The sequence below is a fragment of the Stegodyphus dumicola genome, chromosome X1 (genome assembly GCF_044657685.1).
Source record: "Stegodyphus dumicola isolate Sdum_Otavi_A_Nest chromosome X1, ASM4465768v1".
Classification (NCBI taxonomy): domain Eukaryota; kingdom Metazoa; phylum Arthropoda; class Arachnida; order Araneae; family Eresidae; genus Stegodyphus; species Stegodyphus dumicola.
The window spans coordinates 69658992-69684295 of NC_140780.1; the positions used below are offsets into that span (position 1 = coordinate 69658992).

General features: G+C 30.2%; 1 protein-coding gene across 1 annotated transcript; it reads right to left on the reverse strand.

Moving 5' to 3' along the window:
- Positions 1 to 7394: 7394 nt before the first annotated feature.
- LOC146993188 (uncharacterized) lies at positions 7395 to 24964 on the reverse strand. The gene is made up of 5 exons (XM_085808162.1): positions 24813 to 24964; positions 20460 to 20558; positions 16108 to 16206; positions 11753 to 11851; positions 7395 to 7497 (listed from the first exon to the last, which is right to left on the reverse strand). The coding sequence occupies exons 1-5, from the start codon at positions 24944 to 24946 to the stop codon at positions 7395 to 7397; spliced, it is 534 nt and encodes a 177-aa protein (XP_085664288.1). The 5' UTR covers positions 24947 to 24964.
- Between the last annotated feature and the right edge of the window lie 340 nt (positions 24965 to 25304).

Genomic DNA, 25304 nt, shown 5'->3' on the forward strand with positions numbered 1-25304 from the left:
GTAAGAACAAAACACGCATTATATAAACATTAAAAAAAAATCTACATACATTTATTAGTGTTACGAGGGTTTATTCTGAAATATTATAATGCCACTTTCAGTGAAATGATAGAAATTTTCACTCAGGGAAGAGACATTCTGTCTGGCTGCCTGGGTTCCATCCCAGCTTCTGTTACAAAAGTTTAATAGAAGAATTTTAAAAATCTAGAAACGAAACTCAAGAAATTATTGACCATAATTCGTTCTACAATTTAGTCATTCTTACAGACATAATAACTAATATCTTAAACTTGAGCAGGGAAGAGAACTAAAGTCTTTGAATTTAAGGTTATTTTAAATTCATTTTAAATCAAAATTAATTTTGTAAAAATATTACACAAATATAAGGGATATACATTTTTACCATAATGCAATGTACATTTTGCCACTTTGAAAATCTGGAGAACTAAAGCGTGAAATATAAGAAAACTGAAACAAACATTTGGAAAATCTGATCGAGCTTAAATTAGTTTATAAATTAGATGTTTTGAGTGTATTTAAAATTAGGCCAACTACTACGTTCACTTCAAACCCATTACATAAGACTAGTATTTAAGAAAAATGGTAAAAGATTGCAAATATGTTAACAATTCTACTGATCTAGAAATAGAAATAATTGGTTTTCATCCTAATTAAGATGAAGAATATCACAAAAAGCCATTTGAATAGTCCTAGATCAGAAAAATCATGAACTGTTAAACTTTTAAAAAGATAAATTCCTGCTTTTGATCTACTAAAAAATGTGAAAGAGGATTTTCAACAACAAACTTGTTAAAATCAATGTTCAGATTAAGAATAACAAACAAACATCCGGACGACTGCATGGATTTAGCAATAACATCGCATGTACCAGAGGGAGAAAAAAAAAAACTCTCAGAAGAAATGCAATGTTAAATTTCACATTAAAATATGATTTCCCTGTATTTAATTTTCATCTTGCTGAATTTTTTTGTAAATAATACAAAGAGTATACCTTTTCTTTAAGATATTATACCACACATTTTTATACTTTGTGTAATGCACTTATAACTGAAATATTAAAAGTGCAATATATAATTGCAGCTAGCCAAAAATTTATAAATTTAAAATTGGCTCCCATTAAGTTAAAGTTGTTAATAACTGCACCAAGGGAAGGAATGCAATTTTATTTCTTTGTCTCTATTTGGTTTCATTTTCATATAGAAAGAGTTAAAAATAGGTTACCTAGGTAACAAAATTTAAACACACATTTTCAGGAAAAATTACAGAATAACAGATTTTGTTTCCCTGAAGACACAACACCTCGCTATTCCAGCTATGCTACAGACTGCATACTGTCATAGAGAAATTCCTTTCTTAAACAGGGAATTCATATACTTTAATTTGTTTTTCACAAGTACTGTTTATGACTAATCCATGGTCCAGGAGTAAAATACTTTATAGTACACCCATCTAAATTTTTATTATTTCCGGTCATCTGTATAGATTGTTTACCTATCACGACTAAACTCCCAATCTGTATTCCAAATAACTCATACAATTCTTCAAGTCATATTTTGTAGTCTATCATTTTTAATACGGCAGGTACTTGCTGAGCGCAGACTTGTAAAGCGTGATTTCGCGTATAGCAGTATTTTAAAGGATCCCATTTTATTTGTCCACTGCTAGAATTTCATTCATACATGGTGCAACATTCATCCATCAACACCGGAAAGAATTTATCTGCTACTTTAAACAATTTCCATCGACTGAAAATGAAGTCCGAAAAATCTTACAAATTTCAAAAGCAATCGATGCCGAAGAATTTTCACATATGGAAGACAGAGAAGTCAAACAATGAATCAGAAAATTACAAAAGAAGAATTGGGGTCTTACAAAACCCTTGATAATAAAAGCGCTCATTATGAAGATGAGCTTTTAACTGAAGATAAGATGAAGAAATTGTTAAATAACACAAAAAGCAATGTCTGATCTTCTAGCGAAGAATTACCCAATTAAAGAAAAAACATGTGCTCTTTACAGCGGCACGCATACAGTTGCAGCAATCATTCTTATAAGCAAAAGACATCAGCTTTCTCAAAAAATATTTCTGTCATGCATTTGCCAAGAGAACGGAAAGAAGTCCAAAAGAAACTTTCAGAGTGCTTTGCAAAACAAAGTGGAAAGTTATTCTGCAGAATTTTACTTCGATAATAATAAAACATCTCTGATTTGATTTCAAAACGAATTTTTATTTGTGAAATCAATTTTAAATAGATCTTCGCAAATAGGTTCATAAAACTTCCCAATATGCCAAAATAGTTCAGATTAAGGGAATAATTTAATAAAGTATGCTTAAAACAACTAATAAAAAGCACATTTTGAGCAGCCTTAACAGAAGACAATTTGGCCCCACTAACTTTCATTACGAGTACTCATTAAATTTTTATTTACATTTCTTTTTTGTTCAACATATAACTTTCAATGGTTTTAAGAGAAACAGCACTTGATAGACAGACTCTAAATTCGGAAAAAACTGAAACAAAATTGGTTTATACACAGGCAGAGTAATTACACTGAGATGTTGGGAAGAGAAGACCCCGTTAGACAAGGAAAATATTAGGCCAGACAGAGAGGAAAATGCTTAGCCTCCTCCTCGTAATGTGAAAGGAGGCCACTTGGGAAAAAATTACACTACAGCAGTAATTTTGAAACCACTAAGAAGCAACAGAACTCTAACAAATCTCAGACTTCTGATAATTATAGTGTGATTAACAGTTCAACCTCACTTCGAATATTACAATACAATATAAAGAAAGAACCAATTCAGACACTTCAATATGGAATTCAAAACCTAAGAAATTAATGCATAGACGCTACCCTAAACATTAAAACATAATGTGAAGCGTTCACGTAAAATAAATAAGTAGTAAAACTCCAATATAAAGCAACATGTGAAAAGGGACCTACAAATTATAACATTCAAGCATTTCTAGTGAAAATACAGTTAATATAAAACAAGAATTACCAGCCACAGATGTCTTTTTGTTCTCCATTCTTTTTCTTTCATGATATGTTCTGCAATCCAAGAGTGCACAAAAATGATGACAAATTACACTAGAAGAGGCCAAGGATGGGGGAAGGAATCATTAGATTTTAACTACTTTGAAATTAAAGAATATCTATACACAAAGAGAAATATCTAATATTGTTTCTTAATATATAAAATATCGAAAGTAGCCTTCTTTGTTTTAAATTCCAGCAATGTGCTACATTGTTATTAAAATCATGATTGCAGTCGATAGAAAAGCAAATGATTTTCCTTATACGACAGAAGTACAGTAAGCGAAAGAGATTTTTAATGTATGGGTACAACACGAACAATGAAAGAAAAAAAAAATATACAGTTATTACAGATACACAGAATAAAAGGGAAAATGATCTTTGAGAAAAGTAAATAATTTTAGCGCAGGTACAAAAATGGCACCGAATAAACTTTACTGTCAGCTTTGAAGCAGGTGTTATATATAAAACTATCTTAATTCACACACAGAATTAGTGACATAACAGATCAAAAAAGAGTAAGAATCAAACTCGCAATATATTGACATTAAAAGAGCTATACATATATACTTATATAGCTTTTTTTTTTTTTTTTTTTTTTTTTTTTTTGAAAGGGCTCAAAAACACCATTCTAAAAACAGATTTCGAAAAACATCTAGGAAACAAAAGTCATAAACCATAAAATAAATATTTCATTCAGAATTTTCACGCAAGAACCCTTTCTAATTTTAAGTTCTTTACTTAGGTACACTCATCCATGAGAGAGGGCAGCTTAGTCCAATGTACAAGAAATTATCCTGTAATATTACCACGTCACTTTAATGAAATTATAGCAATATTTCACTCAGGGAAGGAACATATTGTCTAGCTGCCCGGGATCGTGCCCCGCTTTAATACAGCAAGCCAAAACACATCAAATGCCATTGAATGATATACCATTTTGAAATGTTGCAAAAAATTTAAATAAAATTTCGTGAATGAGCTATTGCAATTACCTATATACTAAAATTTTGACCAAAAATTCAACAAAACTAAGATACTCTTTTTTTCTTTCGAAGGAATCAAAGTCATATACTAATGTAGGGATGCTCAACTTATTGTACTATAAAACCTAAACATAGGAATGAAATTTTGTCAGCTATGTGAGATGTCCAATACCGAGAAATTCCATAAATTGTAGATTAGAACGTACCTCTCAAAACACACGAAAGGTAAAACACAATTCAAATACTTTACTTTTAGTCTTGAAGCAGATGTTCTATATTAAACTGTCTTAACTCACATACAGAATTAGTAATATAATAGCTCAAAATGTTGTAAGAACAAAACACGCATTATATAAACATTAAAAAAAAATCTACATACATTTATTAGTGTTACGAGGGTTTATTCTGAAATATTATAATGCCACTTTCAGTGAAATGATAGAAATTTTCACTCAGGGAAGAGACATTCTGTCTGGCTGCCTGGGTTCCATCCCAGCTTCTGTTACAAAAGTTTAATAGAAGAATTTTAAAAATCTAGAAACGAAACTCAAGAAATTATTGACCATAATTCGTTCTACAATTTAGTCATTCTTACAGACATAATAACTAATATCTTAAACTTGAGCAGGGAAGAGAACTAAAGTCTTTGAATTTAAGGTTATTTTAAATTCATTTTAAATCAAAATTAATTTTGTAAAAATATTACACAAATATAAGGGATATACATTTTTACCATAATGCAATGTACATTTTGCCACTTTGAAAATCTGGAGAACTAAAGCGTGAAATATAAGAAAACTGAAACAAACATTTGGAAAATCTGATCGAGCTTAAATTAGTTTATAAATTAGATGTTTTGAGTGTATTTAAAATTAGGCCAACTACTACGTTCACTTCAAACCCATTACATAAGACTAGTATTTAAGAAAAATGGTAAAAGATTGCAAATATGTTAACAATTCTACTGATCTAGAAATAGAAATAATTGGTTTTCATCCTAATTAAGATGAAGAATATCACAAAAAGCCATTTGAATAGTCCTAGATCAGAAAAATCATGAACTGTTAAACTTTTAAAAAGATAAATTCCTGCTTTTGATCTACTAAAAAATGTGAAAGAGGATTTTCAACAACAAACTTGTTAAAATCAATGTTCAGATTAAGAATAACAAACAAACATCCGGACGACTGCATGGATTTAGCAATAACATCGCATGTACCAGAGGGAGAAAAAAAAAAACTCTCAGAAGAAATGCAATGTTAAATTTCACATTAAAATATGATTTCCCTGTATTTAATTTTCATCTTGCTGAATTTTTTTGTAAATAATACAAAGAGTATACCTTTTCTTTAAGATATTATACCACACATTTTTATACTTTGTGTAATGCACTTATAACTGAAATATTAAAAGTGCAATATATAATTGCAGCTAGCCAAAAATTTATAAATTTAAAATTGGCTCCCATTAAGTTAAAGTTGTTAATAACTGCACCAAGGGAAGGAATGCAATTTTATTTCTTTGTCTCTATTTGGTTTCATTTTCATATAGAAAGAGTTAAAAATAGGTTACCTAGGTAACAAAATTTAAACACACATTTTCAGGAAAAATTACAGAATAACAGATTTTGTTTCCCTGAAGACACAACACCTCGCTATTCCAGCTATGCTACAGACTGCATACTGTCATAGAGAAATTCCTTTCTTAAACAGGGAATTCATATACTTTAATTTGTTTTTCACAAGTACTGTTTATGACTAATCCATGGTCCAGGAGTAAAATACTTTATAGTACACCCATCTAAATTTTTATTATTTCCGGTCATCTGTATAGACTGTTTACCTATCACGACTAAACTCCCAATCTGTATTCCAAATAACTCATACAATTCTTCAAGTCATATTTTGTAGTCTATCATTTTTAATACGGCAGGTACTTGCTGAGCGCAGACTTGTAAAGCGTGATTTCGCGTATAGCAGTATTTTAAAGGATCCCATTTTATTTGTCCACTGCTAGAAATTCATTCATACGTGGTGCAACATTCATCCATCAACACCGGAAAGAATTTATCTGCTACTTTAAACAATTTCCATTGACTGAAAATGAAGTCCGAAAAATCTTACAAATTTCAAAAGCAATCGATGCCGAAGAATTTTTACATATGGAAGACAGAGAAGTCAAACAATGAATCAGAAAATTACAAAAGAAGAATTGGGGTCTTATAAAACCCTTGATAATAAAAGCGCTCATTATGAAGATGAGCTTTTAACTGAAGATAAGATGAAGAAATTGTTAAATAACACAAAAAGCAATGTCTGATCTTCTAGCGAAGAATTACCCAATTAAAGAAAAAACATGTGTTCTTTACAGCGGCACGCATACAGTTGCAGCAATCATTCTTATAAGCAAAAGACATCAGCTTTCTCAAAAAATATTTCTGTCATGCATTTGCCAAGAGAACGGAAAGAAGACCAAAAGAAACTTTCAGAGTGCTTTGCAAAACAAAGTGGAAAGTTATTCTGCAGAATTTTACTTCGATAATAATAAAACATCTCTGATTTGATTTCAAAACGAATTTTTATTTGTGAAATCAATTTTAAATAGATCTTCGCAAATAGGTTCATAAAACTTCCCAATATGCCAAAATAGTTCAGATTAAGGGAATAATTTAATAAAGTATGCTTAAAACAACTAATAAAAAGCACATTTTGAGCAGCCTTAACAGAAGACAATTTGGTCTCACTAACTTTCTTTACGAGTACTCATTAAATTTTTATTTACATTTTGTTTTTTGTTCAACATTTAACTTTCAATGGTTATAAGAGAAACAGCACTTGATAGAGAGACTCTAAATTCGGAAAAAACTGAAACAAAATTGGTTTATACACAGGCTGAGTAATTACACTGACCTGCTGGGAAGAGAAGACCCCGTTGGACAAGGAAAATATTAGGCCAGACAGAGAGGAAAATGCTTAGCCTCCTCCTCGTAATGCGAAAGGAGGCCACTTAGAAAAAATTACACTACAGTAATTTTGAAACCACTAAGAAGCAACAGAACTCTAACAAATTTCAGACTTCTGATAATTATAGTGTGATTAACAGTTCAACCTCACTTCGTATATTACAATACAATATAAAGAAAGAACCAATTCAGACACTTCAATATGGAATTCAAAACCTAAGAAATTAATGCATAGACGCTACCCTAAACATTAAAACATAATGTGAAGCGTTCACGTAAAATAAATAAGTAGTAAAACTCCAATATAAAGCAACATGTGAAAAGGGACCTACAAATTATAACATTCAAGCATTTCTAGTGAAAATAAAGTTAATATAAAACAAGAATTACCAGCCACAGATGTCTTTTTGCTCTGCACTATTTTTCTGTTCTTTTTCTTTATGATATGTTCTGCAATCCAAGAGTGCACAAAAATGATGACAAATTACACTAGAAGAGGCCAAGAGGGGGAAAAAAGGAATCATTAGATTTTAACTACTTTGAAGTTAAAGAATAATTATACACAAAGAGAAATATCTAATATTGTTTCTATATATATAGAACTTCAAAAGTAGCCTTCTTTGTTTTAAATTCCAGCAATGTGCTACATTGTTACTAAAATCATGATTGCAGTCGATAGGAAAGCAAATGATTTTCCTAATACGACAGAAGTACAGTAAGCGAAAGAGGTTTTTAATGTATGGGTACTACATGAACAATGAAAGAAAAAAAAATTACACAGTTATTACAGATACACAGAATAAAAGGGATAATGATCTTCGAGAAAAGAAAATAATTTTAGCGCTGGTACAAAGATGGCACCGAAAGTCAATAAGAAGGTAATTTTAAATGACAAATAAACAAAATAAACTTTACTGTTAGCTTTGAAGCAGGTGTTATATATAAAACTATCTTAATTCACACACAGAATTAGTGACATAACACATCAAAAAAGAGTAAGAATCAAACTCGCAATATATTGACATTAAAAGAGCTATACATATATACTTTTATAGCTTTTTTTTTTTTTTTTTTTTTTTTTTTTAGAAAGGGCTCAAAAACACCATTCTAAAAACAGATTTCGAAAAACATCTTGGAAAGAAAAGTCATAAACCATAAAATAAATATTTGTTTCAGAATTTTAACGCAAGAACCGTTTCTAATTTTAGGTTCTTTACCTAGGTACACTCATCCATGAAAGAGGACAGCTTAGTCCAATGTACAAGAAATTATCCTGTAATATTACCACGTCACTTTAATGAAATTATAGCAATATTTCATTCAGGGAAAGAACATATTGTCTAGCTGCCCAAGTTCGAGCCCAGCTTTAATACAGCAAGCCAAAACACATGAAATGCCATTGAATGATATACCATTTTGAAATGTTGCAAAAAATTTAAATAAAATTTCGTGAATGAGCTATTGCAATTACCTATATACTAAAATTTTGACCAAATATTCAACAAAACTAAGATACTCTTTTTCTCTTTTGAAGGAATCAAAGTCATATACTAATGGAGGGATGCTCAACTTATTGTACTATAAAACCTAAACATAGGAATGACATTTTGTCAGCTATGTGAGATGTCCAATACCGAGAAGTTCCATAAATTGTAGATTACAACGTACCTCTCAAAACACACGAAAGGTGAAACACAATTCAAATACTTTACTTTTAGTCTTAAAGCAGATGTTCTATATTAAACTGTCTTAACTCACATACAGAATTAGTAATATAATAGCTCAAAATGTTGTAAGAACAAAACACGCATTATATAAACATTAAAAAAAAATCTACATACATTTATTAGTGTTACGAGGGTTTATTCTGAAATATTATAATGCCACTTTCAGTGAAATGATAGAAATTTTCACTCAGGGAAGAGACATTCTGTCTGGCTGCCTGGGTTCCATCCCAGCTTCTGTTACAAAAGTTTCATAGAAGAATTTTAAAAATCTAGAAACGAAACTCATGAAGAAATTATTGACCATAATTCGTTCTACGATTTAGTCATTCTTACAGACATAATAACTAATATCTTAAACTTGAGCAGGGAAGAGAACTAAAGTCTTTGAATTTAAGGTTATTTTAAATTCATTTTAAATCAAAATTAATTTTGTAAAAATATTACACAAATATAAGGAATATACATTTTTACCATAATGCAATGTACATTTTGCCACTTTGAAAATCTGGAGAACTAAAGCGTGAAATATAAGAAAACTGAAACAAACATTTGGAAAATCTCATCGAGCTTAAATTAGTTTCCAAATTAGATGTTTTGAGTGTATTTAAAATTAGGCCAACTACAACGTTCACTTCAAACCCATTACATAAGACTAGTATTTAAGAAAAATGGTAAAAGATTGCAAATATGTTAACAATTCTACTGATCTAGAAATAGAAATAATTGGTTTTCATCCTAATTAAGATGAAGAATATCACAAAAAGCCATTTAATAGTCCTAGATCAGAAAAATCATGAACTGTTAAACTTTTAAAAAGATAAATTCCTGCTTTCGATTTACTTAAAAATGTGAAAGAGGATTTTCAACAACAAACTTGTTAAAATGAATGTTCAGATACAGAATAACAAACAAACATCCGGACGACTGAATGGATTTAGCAATAACATCGCATGTACCAGAGGGAGAAAAAAAAGCTCAGAAGAAATGCAATGTTAAATTTCACATTAAAATATGATTTCCCTGTATTTAATTTTCATCTTGCTGAATTTTTTTTAAAATAATACAAAGAGTATACTTTTTCTTTAAGATATTATACCACACATTTTTATACTTTGTGTAATGCACTTATAACTGAAATATTAAAAGTGCAATATATAATTGCAGCTAGCCAAAAATTTATAAATTTAAAATTGGCTCCCATTAAGTTAAAGTTGTTAATAACTGCACCAAGGGAAGGAATGCAATTTTATTTCTTTGTCTGTATTTGGTTTCATTTTCATATAGAATGAGTTAAAAATAGGTTACCTAGGTAACAAAATTTAAACACACATTTTCAGGAAAAATTACAGAATAACAGATTTTGTTTCCCTGAAGACACAACACCTCGCTATTCCAGCTATGATACAGACTGCATACTGTCATAGAGAAATTCCTTTCTTAAACAGGGAATTCATATACTTTAATCTGTTTTTACACAAGTACTGTTTATGACTAATCCATGGTCCAGGAGTAAAATACTTTATAGTACACCCATCTAAATTTTTATTATTTCCGGTCATGTGTATAGACTGTTTACCTATCACGACTAAACTCCCAATCTGCATTCCAAATAACTCATACAATTCTTCAAGTCATATTTTGTAGTCTATCATTTTTAATATGGCAGGTACTTGCTGAGCGCAGACTTGTAAAGCGTGATTTCGCGTATAGCAGTATTTTAAAAGATCCCATTTTATTTGTCCACTGCTAGAATTCCATCGACTGAAAATGAAGTCCGAAAAATCTTACAAATTTCAAAAGCAATCGATGCCGAAGAATTTTCACATATGGAAGACAGAGAAGTCAAACAATGAATCAGAAAATTACAAAAGAAGAATTGGGGTCTTATAAAACCCTTGATAATAAAAGCGCTCATTATGAAGAAGAGCTTTTAACTGAACATAAGATGAAGAAATTGTTAAATAACACAAAAAGCAATGTCTGATCTTCTAGCGAAGAATTACCCAATTAAAGAAAAAACATGTGCTCTTTACAGCGGCACGCATACAGTTGCATCAATCATTCTTATAAGCAAAAGACATCAGCTTTCTCAAAAAATATTTCTGTCATGCATTTGCCAAGAGAACGGAAAGAAGTCCAAAAGAAACTTTCAGAGTGCTTTGCAAAACAAAGTGGAAAGTTATTCTGCAGAATTTTACTTCGATAATAATAAAACATCTCTGATTTGATTTCAAAACGAATTTTTATTTGTGAAATCAATTTTAAATAGATCTTCGCAAATAGGTTCATAAAACTTCCCAATATGCCAAAATAGTTCAGATTAAGGGAATAATTTAATAAAGTATGCTTAAAACAACTAATAAAAAGCACATTTTGAGCAGCCTTAACATAAGACAATTTGGTCTCACTAACTTTCTTTACGAGTACTCATTAAATTTTTATTTACATTTCTTTTTTTGTTCAACATTTAACTTTCAATGGTTTTAAGAGAAACAGCACTTGATAGAGAGACTCTAAATTCGGAAAAAACTGAAACAAAATTGGTTTATACACAGGCTGAGTAATTACACTGACCTGCTGGGAAGAGAAGACCCCGTTGGACAAGGAAAATATTAGGCCAGACAGAGAGGAAAATGCTTAGCCTCCTCCTCGTAATGCGAAAGGAGGCCACTTAGAAAAAATTACACTACAGTAATTTTGAAACCACTAAGAAGCAACAGAACTCTAACAAATTTCAGACTTCTGATAATTATAGTGTGATTAACAGTTCAACCTCACTTCGTATATTACAATACAATATAAAGAAAGAACCAATTCAGACACTTCAATATGGAATTCAAAACCTAAGAAATTAATGCATAGACGCTACCCTAAACATTAAAACATAATGTGAAGCGTTCACGTAAAATAAATAAGTAGTAAAACTCCAATATAAAGCAACATGTGAAAAGGGACCTACAAATTATAACATTCAAGCATTTCTAGTGAAAATAAAGTTAATATAAAACAAGAATTACCAGCCACAGATGTCTTTTTGCTCTGCACTATTTTTCCGTTCTTTTTCTTTATGATATGTTCTGCAATCCAAGAGTGCACAAAAATGATGACAAATTACACTAGAAGAGGCCAAGAGGGGGAAAAAAGGAATCATTAGATTTTAACTACTTTGAAGTTAAAGAATAATTATACACAAAGAGAAATATCTAATATTGTTTCTATATATATAGAACTTCAAAAGTAGCCTTCTTTGTTTTAAATTCCAGCAATGTGCTACATTGTTACTAAAATCATGATTGCAGTCGATAGGAAAGCAAATGATTTTCCTAATACGACAGAAGTACAGTAAGCGAAAGAGGTTTTTAATGTATGGGTACTACATGAACAATGAAAGAAAAAAAAATTACACAGTTATTACAGATACACAGAATAAAAGGGATAATGATCTTCGAGAAAAGAAAATAATTTTAGCGCTGGTACAAAGATGGCACCGAAAGTCAATAAGAAGGTAATTTTAAATGACAAATAAACAAAATAAACTTTACTGTTAGCTTTGAAGCAGGTGTTATATATAAAACTATCTTAATTCACACACAGAATTAGTGACATAACACATCAAAAAAGAGTAAGAATCAAACTCGCAATATATTGACATTAAAAGAGCTATACATATATACTTTTATAGCTTTTTTTTTTTTTTTTTTTTTTTTTTTTTTGAAAGGGCTCAAAAACACCATTCTAAAAACAGATTTCGAAAAACATCTTGGAAAGAAAAGTCATAAACCATAAAATAAATATTTGTTTCAGAATTTTAACGCAAGAACCGTTTCTAATTTTAGGTTCTTTACCTAGGTACACTCATCCATGAAAGAGGACAGCTTAGTCCAATGTACAAGAAATTATCCTGTAATATTACCACGTCACTTTAATGAAATTATAGCAATATTTCATTCAGGGAAAGAACATATTGTCTAGCTGCCCAAGTTCGAGCCCAGCTTTAATACAGCAAGCCAAAACACATGAAATGCCATTGAATGATATACCATTTTGAAATGTTGCAAAAAATTTAAATAAAATTTCGTGAATGAGCTATTGCAATTACCTATATACTAAAATTTTGACCAAATATTCAACAAAACTAAGATACTCTTTTTCTCTTTCGAAGGAATCAAAGTCATATACTAATGGAGGGATGCTCAACTTATTGTACTATAAAACCTAAACATAGGAATGACATTTTGTCAGCTATGTGAGATGTCCAATACCGAGAAGTTCCATAAATTGTAGATTACAACGTACCTCTCAAAACACACGAAAGGTGAAACACAATTCAAATACTTTACTTTTAGTCTTAAAGCAGATGTTCTATATTAAACTGTCTTAACTCACATACAGAATTAGTAATATAATAGCTCAAAATGTTGTAAGAACAAAACACGCATTATATAAACATTAAAAAAAAATCTACATACATTTATTAGTGTTACGAGGGTTTATTCTGAAATATTATAATGCCACTTTCAGTGAAATGATAGAAATTTTCACTCAGGGAAGAGACATTCTGTCTGGCTGCCTGGGTTCCATCCCAGCTTCTGTTACAAAAGTTTCATAGAAGAATTTTAAAAATCTAGAAACGAAACTCATGAAGAAATTATTGACCATAATTCGTTCTACGATTTAGTCATTCTTACAGACATAATAACTAATATCTTAAACTTGAGCAGGGAAGAGAACTAAAGTCTTTGAATTTAAGGTTATTTTAAATTCATTTTAAATCAAAATTAATTTTGTAAAAATATTACACAAATATAAGGAATATACATTTTTACCATAATGCAATGTACATTTTGCCACTTTGAAAATCTGGAGAACTAAAGCGTGAAATATAAGAAAACTGAAACAAACATTTGGAAAATCTCATCGAGCTTAAATTAGTTTCCAAATTAGATGTTTTGAGTGTATTTAAAATTAGGCCAACTACAACGTTCACTTCAAACCCATTACATAAGACTAGTATTTAAGAAAAATGGTAAAAGATTGCAAATATGTTAACAATTCTACTGATCTAGAAATAGAAATAATTGGTTTTCATCCTAATTAAGATGAAGAATATCACAAAAAGCCATTTAATAGTCCTAGATCAGAAAAATCATGAACTGTTAAACTTTTAAAAAGATAAATTCCTGCTTTCGATTTACTTAAAAATGTGAAAGAGGATTTTCAACAACAAACTTGTTAAAATGAATGTTCAGATACAGAATAACAAACAAACATCCGGACGACTGAATGGATTTAGCAATAACATCGCATGTACCAGAGGGAGAAAAAAAAGCTCAGAAGAAATGCAATGTTAAATTTCACATTAAAATATGATTTCCCTGTATTTAATTTTCATCTTGCTGAATTTTTTTTAAAATAATACAAAGAGTATACTTTTTCTTTAAGATATTATACCACACATTTTTATACTTTGTGTAATGCACTTATAACTGAAATATTAAAAGTGCAATATATAATTGCAGCTAGCCAAAAATTTATAAATTTAAAATTGGCTCCCATTAAGTTAAAGTTGTTAATAACTGCACCAAGGGAAGGAATGCAATTTTATTTCTTTGTCTGTATTTGGTTTCATTTTCATATAGAATGAGTTAAAAATAGGTTACCTAGGTAACAAAATTTAAACACACATTTTCAGGAAAAATTACAGAATAACAGATTTTGTTTCCCTGAAGACACAACACCTCGCTATTCCAGCTATGATACAGACTGCATACTGTCATAGAGAAATTCCTTTCTTAAACAGGGAATTCATATACTTTAATCTGTTTTTACACAAGTACTGTTTATGACTAATCCATGGTCCAGGAGTAAAATACTTTATAGTACACCCATCTAAATTTTTATTATTTCCGGTCATGTGTATAGACTGTTTACCTATCACGACTAAACTCCCAATCTGCATTCCAAATAACTCATACAATTCTTCAAGTCATATTTTGTAGTCTATCATTTTTAATATGGCAGGTACTTGCTGAGCGCAGACTTGTAAAGCGTGATTTCGCGTATAGCAGTATTTTAAAAGATCCCATTTTATTTGTCCACTGCTAGAATTCCATCGACTGAAAATGAAGTCCGAAAAATCTTACAAATTTCAAAAGCAATCGATGCCGAAGAATTTTCACATATGGAAGACAGAGAAGTCAAACAATGAATCAGAAAATTACAAAAGAAGAATTGGGGTCTTATAAAACCCTTGATAATAAAAGCGCTCATTATGAAGAAGAGCTTTTAACTGAACATAAGATGAAGAAATTGTTAAATAACACAAAAAGCAATGTCTGATCTTCTAGCGAAGAATTACCCAATTAAAGAAAAAACATGTGCTCTTTACAGCGGCACGCATACAGTTGCATCAATCATTCTTATAAGCAAAAGACATCAGCTTTCTCAAAAAATATTTCTGTCATGCATTTGCCAAGAGAACGGAAAGAAGTCCAAAAGAAACTTTCAGAGTGCTTTGCAAAACAAAGTGGAAAGTTATTCTGCAGAATTTTACTTCGATAATAATAAAACATCTCTGATTTGATTTCAAAACGAATTTTTATTTGTGAAATCAATTTTAAATAGATCTTCGCAAATAGGTTCATAAAACTTCCCAATATGCCAAAATAGTTCAGATTAAGGGAATAATTTAATAAAGTATGCTTAAAACAACTAATAAAAAGCACATTTTGAGCAGCCTTAACATAAGACAATTTGGTCTCACTAACTTTCTTTACGAGTACTCATTAAATTTTTATTTACATTTCTTTTTTTGTTCAACATTTAACTTTCAATGGTTTTAAGAGAAACAGCACTTGATAGAGAGACTCTAAATTCGGAAAAAACTGAAACAAAATTGGTTTATACACAGGCTGAGTAATTACACTGACCTGCTGGGAAGAGAAGACCCCGTTGGACAAGGAAAATATTAGGCCAGACAGAGAGGAAAATGCTTAGCCTCCTCCTCGTAATGCGAAAGGAGGCCACTTAGAAAAAATTACACTACAGTAATTTTGAAACCACTAAGAAGCAACAGAACTCTAACAAATTTCAGACTTCTGATAATTATAGTGTGATTAACAGTTCAACCTCACTTCGTATATTACAATACAATATAAAGAAAGAACCAATTCAGACACTTCAATATGGAATTCAAAACCTAAGAAATTAATGCATAGACGCTACCCTAAACATTAAAACATAATGTGAAGCGTTCACGTAAAATAAATAAGTAGTAAAACTCCAATATAAAGCAACATGTGAAAAGGGACCTACAAATTATAACATTCAAGCATTTCTAGTGAAAATAAAGTTAATATAAAACAAGAATTACCAGCCACAGATGTCTTTTTGCTCTGCACTATTTTTCCGTTCTTTTTCTTTATGATATGTTCTGCAATCCAAGAGTGCACAAAAATGATGACAAATTACACTAGAAGAGGCCAAGAGGGGGAAAAAAGGAATCATTAGATTTTAACTACTTTGAAGTTAAAGAATAATTATACACAAAGAGAAATATCTAATATTGTTTCTATATATATAGAACTTCAAAAGTAGCCTTCTTTGTTTTAAATTCCAGCAATGTGCTACATTGTTACTAAAATCATGATTGCAGTCGATAGGAAAGCAAATGATTTTCCTAATACGACAGAAGTACAGTAAGCGAAAGAGGTTTTTAATGTATGGGTACTACATGAACAATGAAAGAAAAAAAAATTACACAGTTATTACAGATACACAGAATAAAAGGGATAATGATCTTCGAGAAAAGAAAATAATTTTAGCGCTGGTACAAAGATGGCACCGAAAGTCAATAAGAAGGTAATTTTAAATGACAAATAAACAAAATAAACTTTACTGTTAGCTTTGAAGCAGGTGTTATATATAAAACTATCTTAATTCACACACAGAATTAGTGACATAACACATCAAAAAAGAGTAAGAATCAAACTCGCAATATATTGACATTAAAAGAGCTATACATATATACTTTTATAGCTTTTTTTTTTTTTTTTTTTTTTTTTTAGAAAGGGCTCAAAAACACCATTCTAAAAACAGATTTCGAAAAACATCTTGGAAAGAAAAGTCATAAACCATAAAATAAATATTTGTTTCAGAATTTTAACGCAAGAACCGTTTCTAATTTTAGGTTCTTTACCTAGGTACACTCATCCATGAAAGAGGACAGCTTAGTCCAATGTACAAGAAATTATCCTGTAATATTACCACGTCACTTTAATGAAATTATAGCAATATTTCATTCAGGGAAAGAACATATTGTCTAGCTGCCCAAGTTCGAGCCCAGCTTTAATACAGCAAGCCAAAACACATGAAATGCCATTGAATGATATACCATTTTGAAATGTTGCAAAAAATTTAAATAAAATTTCGTGAATGAGCTATTGCAATTACCTATATACTAAAATTTTGACCAAATATTCAACAAAACTAAGATACTCTTTTTCTCTTTCGAAGGAATCAAAGTCATATACTAATGGAGGGATGCTCAACTTATTGTACTATAAAACCTAAACATAGGAATGACATTTTGTCAGCTATGTGAGATGTCCAATACCGAGAAGTTCCATAAATTGTAGATTACAACGTACCTCTCAAAACACACGAAAGGTGAAACACAATTCAAATACTTTACTTTTAGTCTTAAAGCAGATGTTCTATATTAAACTGTCTTAACTCACATACAGAATTAGTAATATAATAGCTCAAAATGTTGTAAGAACAAAACACGCATTATATAAACATTAAAAAAAAATCTACATACATTTATTAGTGTTACGAGGGTTTATTCTGAAATATTATAATGCCACTTTCAGTGAAATGATAGAAATTTTCACTCAGGGAAGAGACATTCTGTCTGGCTGCCTGGGTTCCATCCCAGCTTCTGTTACAAAAGTTTCATAGAAGAATTTTAAAAATCTAGAAACGAAACTCATGAAGAAATTATTGACCATAATTCGTTCTACGATTTAGTCATTCTTACAGACATAATAACTAATATCTTAAACTTGAGCAGGGAAGAGAACTAAAGTCTTTGAATTTAAGGTTATTTTAAATTCATTTTAAATCAAAATTAATTTTGTAAAAATATTACACAAATATAAGGAATATACATTTTTACCATAATGCAATGTACATTTTGCCACTTTGAAAATCTGGAGAACTAAAGCGTGAAATATAAGAAAACTGAAACAAACATTTGGAAAATCTCATCGAGCTTAAATTAGTTTCCAAATTAGATGTTTTGAGTGTATTTAAAATTAGGCCAACTACAACGTTCACTTCAAACCCATTACATAAGACTAGTATTTAAGAAAAATGGTAAAAGATTGCAAATATGTTAACAATTCTACTGATCTAGAAATAGAAATAATTGGTTTTCATCCTAATTAAGATGAAGAATATCACAAAAAGCCATTTAATAGTCCTAGATCAGAAAAATCATGAACTGTTAAACTTTTAAAAAGATAAATTCCTGCTTTCGATTTACTTAAAAATGTGAAAGAGGATTTTCAACAACAAACTTGTTAAAATGAATGTTCAGATACAGAATAACAAACAAACATCCGGACGACTGAATGGATTTAGCAATAACATCGCATGTACCAGAGGGAGAAAAAAAAGCTCAGAAGAAATGCAATGTTAAATTTCACATTAAAATATGATTTCCCTGTATTTAATTTTCATCTTGCTGAATTTTTTTTAAAATAATACAAAGAGTATACTTTTTCTTTAAGATATTATACCACACATTTTTATACTTTGTGTAATGCACTTATAACTGAAATATTAAAAGTGCAATATATAATTGCAGCTAGCCAAAAATTTATAAATTTAAAATTGGCTCCCATTAAGTTAAAGTTGTTAATAACTGCACCAAGGGAAGGAATGCAATTTTATTTCTTTGTCTGTATTTGGTTTCATTTTCATATAGAATGAGTTAAAAATAGGTTACCTAGGTAACAAAATTTAAACACACATTTTCAGGAAAAATTACAGAATAACAGATTTTGTTTCCCTGAAGACACAACACCTCGCTATTCCAGCTATGATACAGACTGCATACTGTCATAGAGAAATTCCTTTCTTAAACAGGGAATTCATATACTTTAATCTGTTTTTACACAAGTACTGTTTATGACTAATCCATGGTCCAGGAGTAAAATACTTTATAGTACACCCATCTAAATTTTTATTTTTTCCGGTCATGTGTATAGACTGTTTACCTATCACGACTAAACTCCCAATCTGCATTCCAAATAACTCATACAATTCTTCAAGTCATATTTTGTAGTCTATCATTTTTAATATGGCAGGTACTTGCTGAGCGCAGACTTGTAAAGCGTGATTTCGCGTATAGCAGTATTTTAAAAGATCCCATTTTATTTGTCCACTGCTAGAATTCCATCGACTGAAAATGAAGTCCGAAAAATCTTACAAATTTCAAAAGCAATCGATGCCGAAGAATTTTCACATATGGAAGACAGAGAAGTCAAACAATGAATCAGAAAATTACAAAAGAAGAATTGGGGTCTTATAAAACCCTTGATAATAAAAGCGCTCATTATGAAGAAGAGCTTTTAACTGAACATAAGATGAAGAAATTGTTAAATAACACAAAAAGCAATGTCTGATCTTCTAGCGAAGAATTACCCAATTAAAGAAAAAACATGTGCTCTTTACAGCGGCACGCATACAGTTGCATCAATCATTCTTATAAGCAAAAGACATCAGCTTTCTCAAAAAATATTTCTGTCATGCATTTGCCAAGAGAACGGAAAGAAGTCCAAAAGAAACTTTCAGAGTGCTTTGCAAAACAAAGTGGAAAGTTATTCTGCAGAATTTTACTTCGATAATAATAAAACATCTCTGATTTGATTTCAAAACGAATTTTTATTTGTGAAATCAATTTTAAATAGATCTTCGCAAATAGGTTCATAAAACTTCCCAATATGCCAAAATAGTTCAGATTAAGGGAATAATTTAATAAAGTATGCTTAAAACAACTAATAAAAAGCACATTTTGAGCAGCCTTAACATAAGACAATTTGGTCTCACTAACTTTCTTTACGAGTACTCATTAAATTTTTATTTACATTTCTTTTTTTGTTCAACATTTAACTTTCAATGGTTTTAAGAGAAACAGCACTTGATAGAGAGACTCTAAATTCGGAAAAAACTGAAACAAAATTGGTTTATACACAGGCTGAGTAATTACACTGACCTGCTGGGAAGAGAAGACCCCGTTGGACAAGGAAAATATTAGGCCAGACAGAGAGGAAAATGCTTAGCCTCCTCCTCGTAATGCGAAAGGAGGCCACTTAGAAAAAATTACACTACAGTAATTTTGAAACCACTAAGAAGCAACAGAACTCTAACAAATTTCAGACTTCTGATAATTATAGTGTGATTAACAGTTCAACCTCACTTCGTATATTACAATACAATATAAAGAAAGAACCAATTCAGACACTTCAATATGGAATTCAAAACCTAAGAAATTAATGCATAGACGCTACCCTAAACATTAAAACATAATGTGAAGCGTTCACGTAAAATAAATAAGTAGTAAAACTCCAATATAAAGCAACATGTGAAAAGGGACCTACAAATTATAACATTCAAGCATTTCTAGTGAAAATAAAGTTAATATAAAACAAGAATTACCAGCCACAGATGTCTTTTTGCTCTGCACTATTTTTCCGTTCTTTTTCTTTATGATATGTTCTGCAATCCAAGAGTGCACAAAAATGATGACAAATTACACTAGAAGAGGCCAAGAGGGGGAAAAAAGGAATCATTAGATTTTAACTACTTTGAAGTTAAAGAATAATTATACACAAAGAGAAATATCTAATATTGTTTCTATATATATAGAACTTCAAAAGTAGCCTTCTTTGTTTTAAATTCCAGCAATGTGCTACATTGTTACTAAAATCATGATTGCAGTCGATAGGAAAGCAAATGATTTTCCTAATACGACAGAAGTACAGTAAGCGAAAGAGGTTTTTAATGTATGGGTACTACATGAACAATGAAAGAAAAAAAAATTACACAGTTATTACAGATACACAGAATAAAAGGGATAATGATCTTCGAGAAAAGAAAATAATTTTAGCGCTGGTACAAAGATGGCACCGAAAGTCAATAAGAAGGTAATTTTAAATGACAAATAAACAAAATAAACTTTACTGTTAGCTTTGAAGCAGGTGTTATATATAAAACTATCTTAATTCACACACAGAATTAGTGACATAACACATCAAAAAAGAGTAAGAATCAAACTCGCAATATATTGACATTAAAAGAGCTATACATATATACTTTTATAGCTTTTTTTTTTTTTTTTTTTTTTTTTTTAGAAAGGGCTCAAAAACACCATTCTAAAAACAGATTTCGAAAAACATCTTGGAAAGAAAAGTCATAAACCATAAAATAAATATTTGTTTCAGAATTTTAACGCAAGAACCGTTTCTAATTTTAGGTTCTTTACCTAGGTACACTCATCCATGAAAGAGGACAGCTTAGTCCAATGTACAAGAAATTATCCTGTAATATTACCACGTCACTTTAATGAAATTATAGCAATATTTCATTCAGGGAAAGAACATATTGTCTAGCTGCCCAAGTTCGAGCCCAGCTTTAATACAGCAAGCCAAAACACATGAAATGCCATTGAATGATATACCATTTTGAAATGTTGCAAAAAATTTAAATAAAATTTCGTGAATGAGCTATTGCAATTACCTATATACTAAAATTTTGACCAAATATTCAACAAAACTAAGATACTCTTTTTCTCTTTCGAAGGAATCAAAGTCATATACTAATGGAGGGATGCTCAACTTATTGTACTATAAAACCTAAACATAGGAATGACATTTTGTCAGCTATGTGAGATGTCCAATACCGAGAAGTTCCATAAATTGTAGATTACAACGTACCTCTCAAAACACACGAAAGGTGAAACACAATTCAAATACTTTACTTTTAGTCTTAAAGCAGATGTTCTATATTAAACTGTCTTAACTCACATACAGAATTAGTAATATAATAGCTCAAAATGTTGTAAGAACAAAACACGCATTATATAAACATTAAAAAAAAATCTACATACATTTATTAGTGTTACGAGGGTTTATTCTGAAATATTATAATGCCACTTTCAGTGAAATGATAGAAATTTTCACTCAGGGAAGAGACATTCTGTCTGGCTGCCTGGGTTCCATCCCAGCTTCTGTTACAAAAGTTTCATAGAAGAATTTTAAAAATCTAGAAACGAAACTCATGAAGAAATTATTGACCATAATTCGTTCTACGATTTAGTCATTCTTACAGACATAATAACTAATATCTTAAACTTGAGCAGGGAAGAGAACTAAAGTCTTTGAATTTAAGGTTATTTTAAATTCATTTTAAATCAAAATTAATTTTGTAAAAATATTACACAAATATAAGGAATATACATTTTTACCATAATGCAATGTACATTTTGCCACTTTGAAAATCTGGAGAACTAAAGCGTGAAATATAAGAAAACTGAAACAAACATTTGGAAAATCTCATCGAGCTTAAATTAGTTTCCAAATTAGATGTTTTGAGTGTATTTAAAATTAGGCCAACTACAACGTTCACTTCAAACCCATTACATAAGACTAGTATTTAAGAAAAATGGTAAAAGATTGCAAATATGTTAACAATTCTACTGATCTAGAAATAGAAATAATTGGTTTTCATCCTAATTAAGATGAAGAATATCACAAAAAGCCATTTAATAGTCCTAGATCAGAAAAATCATGAACTGTTAAACTTTTAAAAAGATAAATTCCTGCTTTCGATTTACTTAAAAATGTGAAAGAGGATTTTCAACAACAAACTTGTTAAAATGAATGTTCAGATACAGAATAACAAACAAACATCCGGACGACTGAATGGATTTAGCAATAACATCGCATGTACCAGAGGGAGAAAAAAAAGCTCAGAAGAAATGCAATGTTAAATTTCACATTAAAATATGATTTCCCTGTATTTAATTTTCATCTTGCTGAATTTTTTTTAAAATAATACAAAGAGTATACTTTTTCTTTAAGATATTATACCACACATTTTTATACTTTGTGTAATGCACTTATAACTGAAATATTAAAAGTGCAATATATAATTGCAGCTAGCCAAAAATTTATAAATTTAAAATTGGCTCCCATTAAGTTAAAGTTGTTAATAACTGCACCAAGGGAAGGAATGCAATTTTATTTCTTTGTCTGTATTTGGTTTCATTTTCATATAGAATGAGTTAAAAATAGGTTACCTAGGTAACAAAATTTAAACACACATTTTCAGGAAAAATTACAGAATAACAGATTTTGTTTCCCTGAAGACACAACACCTCGCTATTCCAGCTATGATACAGACTGCATACTGTCATAGAGAAATTCCTTTCTTAAACAGGGAATTCATATACTTTAATCTGTTTTTACACAAGTACTGTTTATGACTAATCCATGGTCCAGGAGTAAAATACTTTATAGTACACCCATCTAAATTTTTATTATTTACGGTCATGTGTATAGACTGTTTACCTATCACGACTAAACTCCCAATCTGCATTCCAAATAACTCATACAATTCTTCAAGTCATATTTTGTAGTCTATCATTTTTAATATGGCAGGTACTTGCTGAGCGCAGACTTGTAAAGCGTGATTTCGCGTATAGCAGTATTTTAAAAGATCCCATTTTATTTGTCCACTGCTAGAATTCCATCGACTGAAAATGAAGTCCGAAAAATCTTACAAATTTCAAAAGCAATCGATGCCGAAGAATTTTCACATATGGAAGACAGAGAAGTCAAACAATGAATCAGAAAATTACAAAAGAAGAATTGGGGTCTTATAAAACCCTTGATAATAAAAGCGCTCATTATGAAGAAGAGCTTTTAACTGAACATAAGATGAAGAAATTGTTAAATAACACAAAAAGCAATGTCTGATCTTCTAGCGAAGAATTACCCAATTAAAGAAAAAACATGTGCTCTTTACAGCGGCACGCATACAGTTGCATCAATCATTCTTATAAGCAAAAGACATCAGCTTTCTCAAAAAATATTTCTGTCATGCATTTGCCAAGAGAACGGAAAGAAGTCCAAAAGAAACTTTCAGAGTGCTTTGCAAAACAAAGTGGAAAGTTATTCTGCAGAATTTTACTTCGATAATAATAAAACATCTCTGATTTGATTTCAAAACGAATTTTTATTTGTGAAATCAATTTTAAATAGATCTTCGCAAATAGGTTCATAAAACTTCCCTATATGCCAAAATAGTTCAGATTAAGGGAATAATTTAATAAAGTATGCTTAAAACAACTAATAAAAAGCACATTTTGAGCAGCCTTAACATAAGACAATTTGGTCTCACTAACTTTCTTTACGAGTACTCATTAAATTTTTATTTACATTTCTTTTTTTGTTCAACATTTAACTTTCAATGGTTTTAAGAGAAACAGCACTTGATAGAGAGACTCTAAATTCGGAAAAAACTGAAACAAAATTGGTTTATACACAGGCTGAGTAATTACACTGACCTGCTGGGAAGAGAAGACCCCGTTGGACAAGGAAAATATTAGGCCAGACAGAGAGGAAAATGCTTAGCCTCCTCCTCGTAATGCGAAAGGAGGCCACTTAGAAAAAATTACACTACAGTAATTTTGAAACCACTAAGAAGCAACAGAACTCTAACAAATTTCAGACTTCTGATAATTATAGTGTGATTAACAGTTCAACCTCACTTCGTATATTACAATACAATATAAAGAAAGAACCAATTCAGACACTTCAATATGGAATTCAAAACCTAAGAAAATAATGCATAGATGCTACCCTAAACATTAAAACATAATGTGAAGCGTTCACGTAAAATAAATAAGTAGTAAAACTCCAATATAAAGCAACATGTGAAAAGGGACCTACAAATTATAACATTCAAGCATTTCTAGTGAAAATAAAGTTAATATAAAACAAGAATTACCAGCCACAGATGTCTTTTTGCTCTGCACTATTTTTCCATTCTTTTTCTTTATGATATGTTCTGCAATCCAAGAGTGCACAAAAATGATGACAAATTACACTAGAAGAGGCCAAGAGGGGGAAAAAAGGAATCATTAGATTTTAACTACTTTGAAGTTAAAGAATAATTATACACAAAGAGAAATATCTAATATTGTTTCTATATATATAGAACTTCAAAAGTAGCCTTCTTTGTTTTAAATTCCAGCAATGTGCTACATTGTTACTAAAATCATGATTGCAGTCGATAGGAAAGCAAATGATTTTCCTAATACGACAGAAGTACAGTAAGCGAAAGAGGTTTTTAATGTATGGGTACTACATGAACAATGAAAGAAAAAAAAATTACACAGTTATTACAGATACACAGAATAAAAGGGATAATGATCTTCGAGAAAAGAAAATAATTTTAGCGCTGGTACAAAGATGGCACCGAAAGTCAATAAGAAGGTAA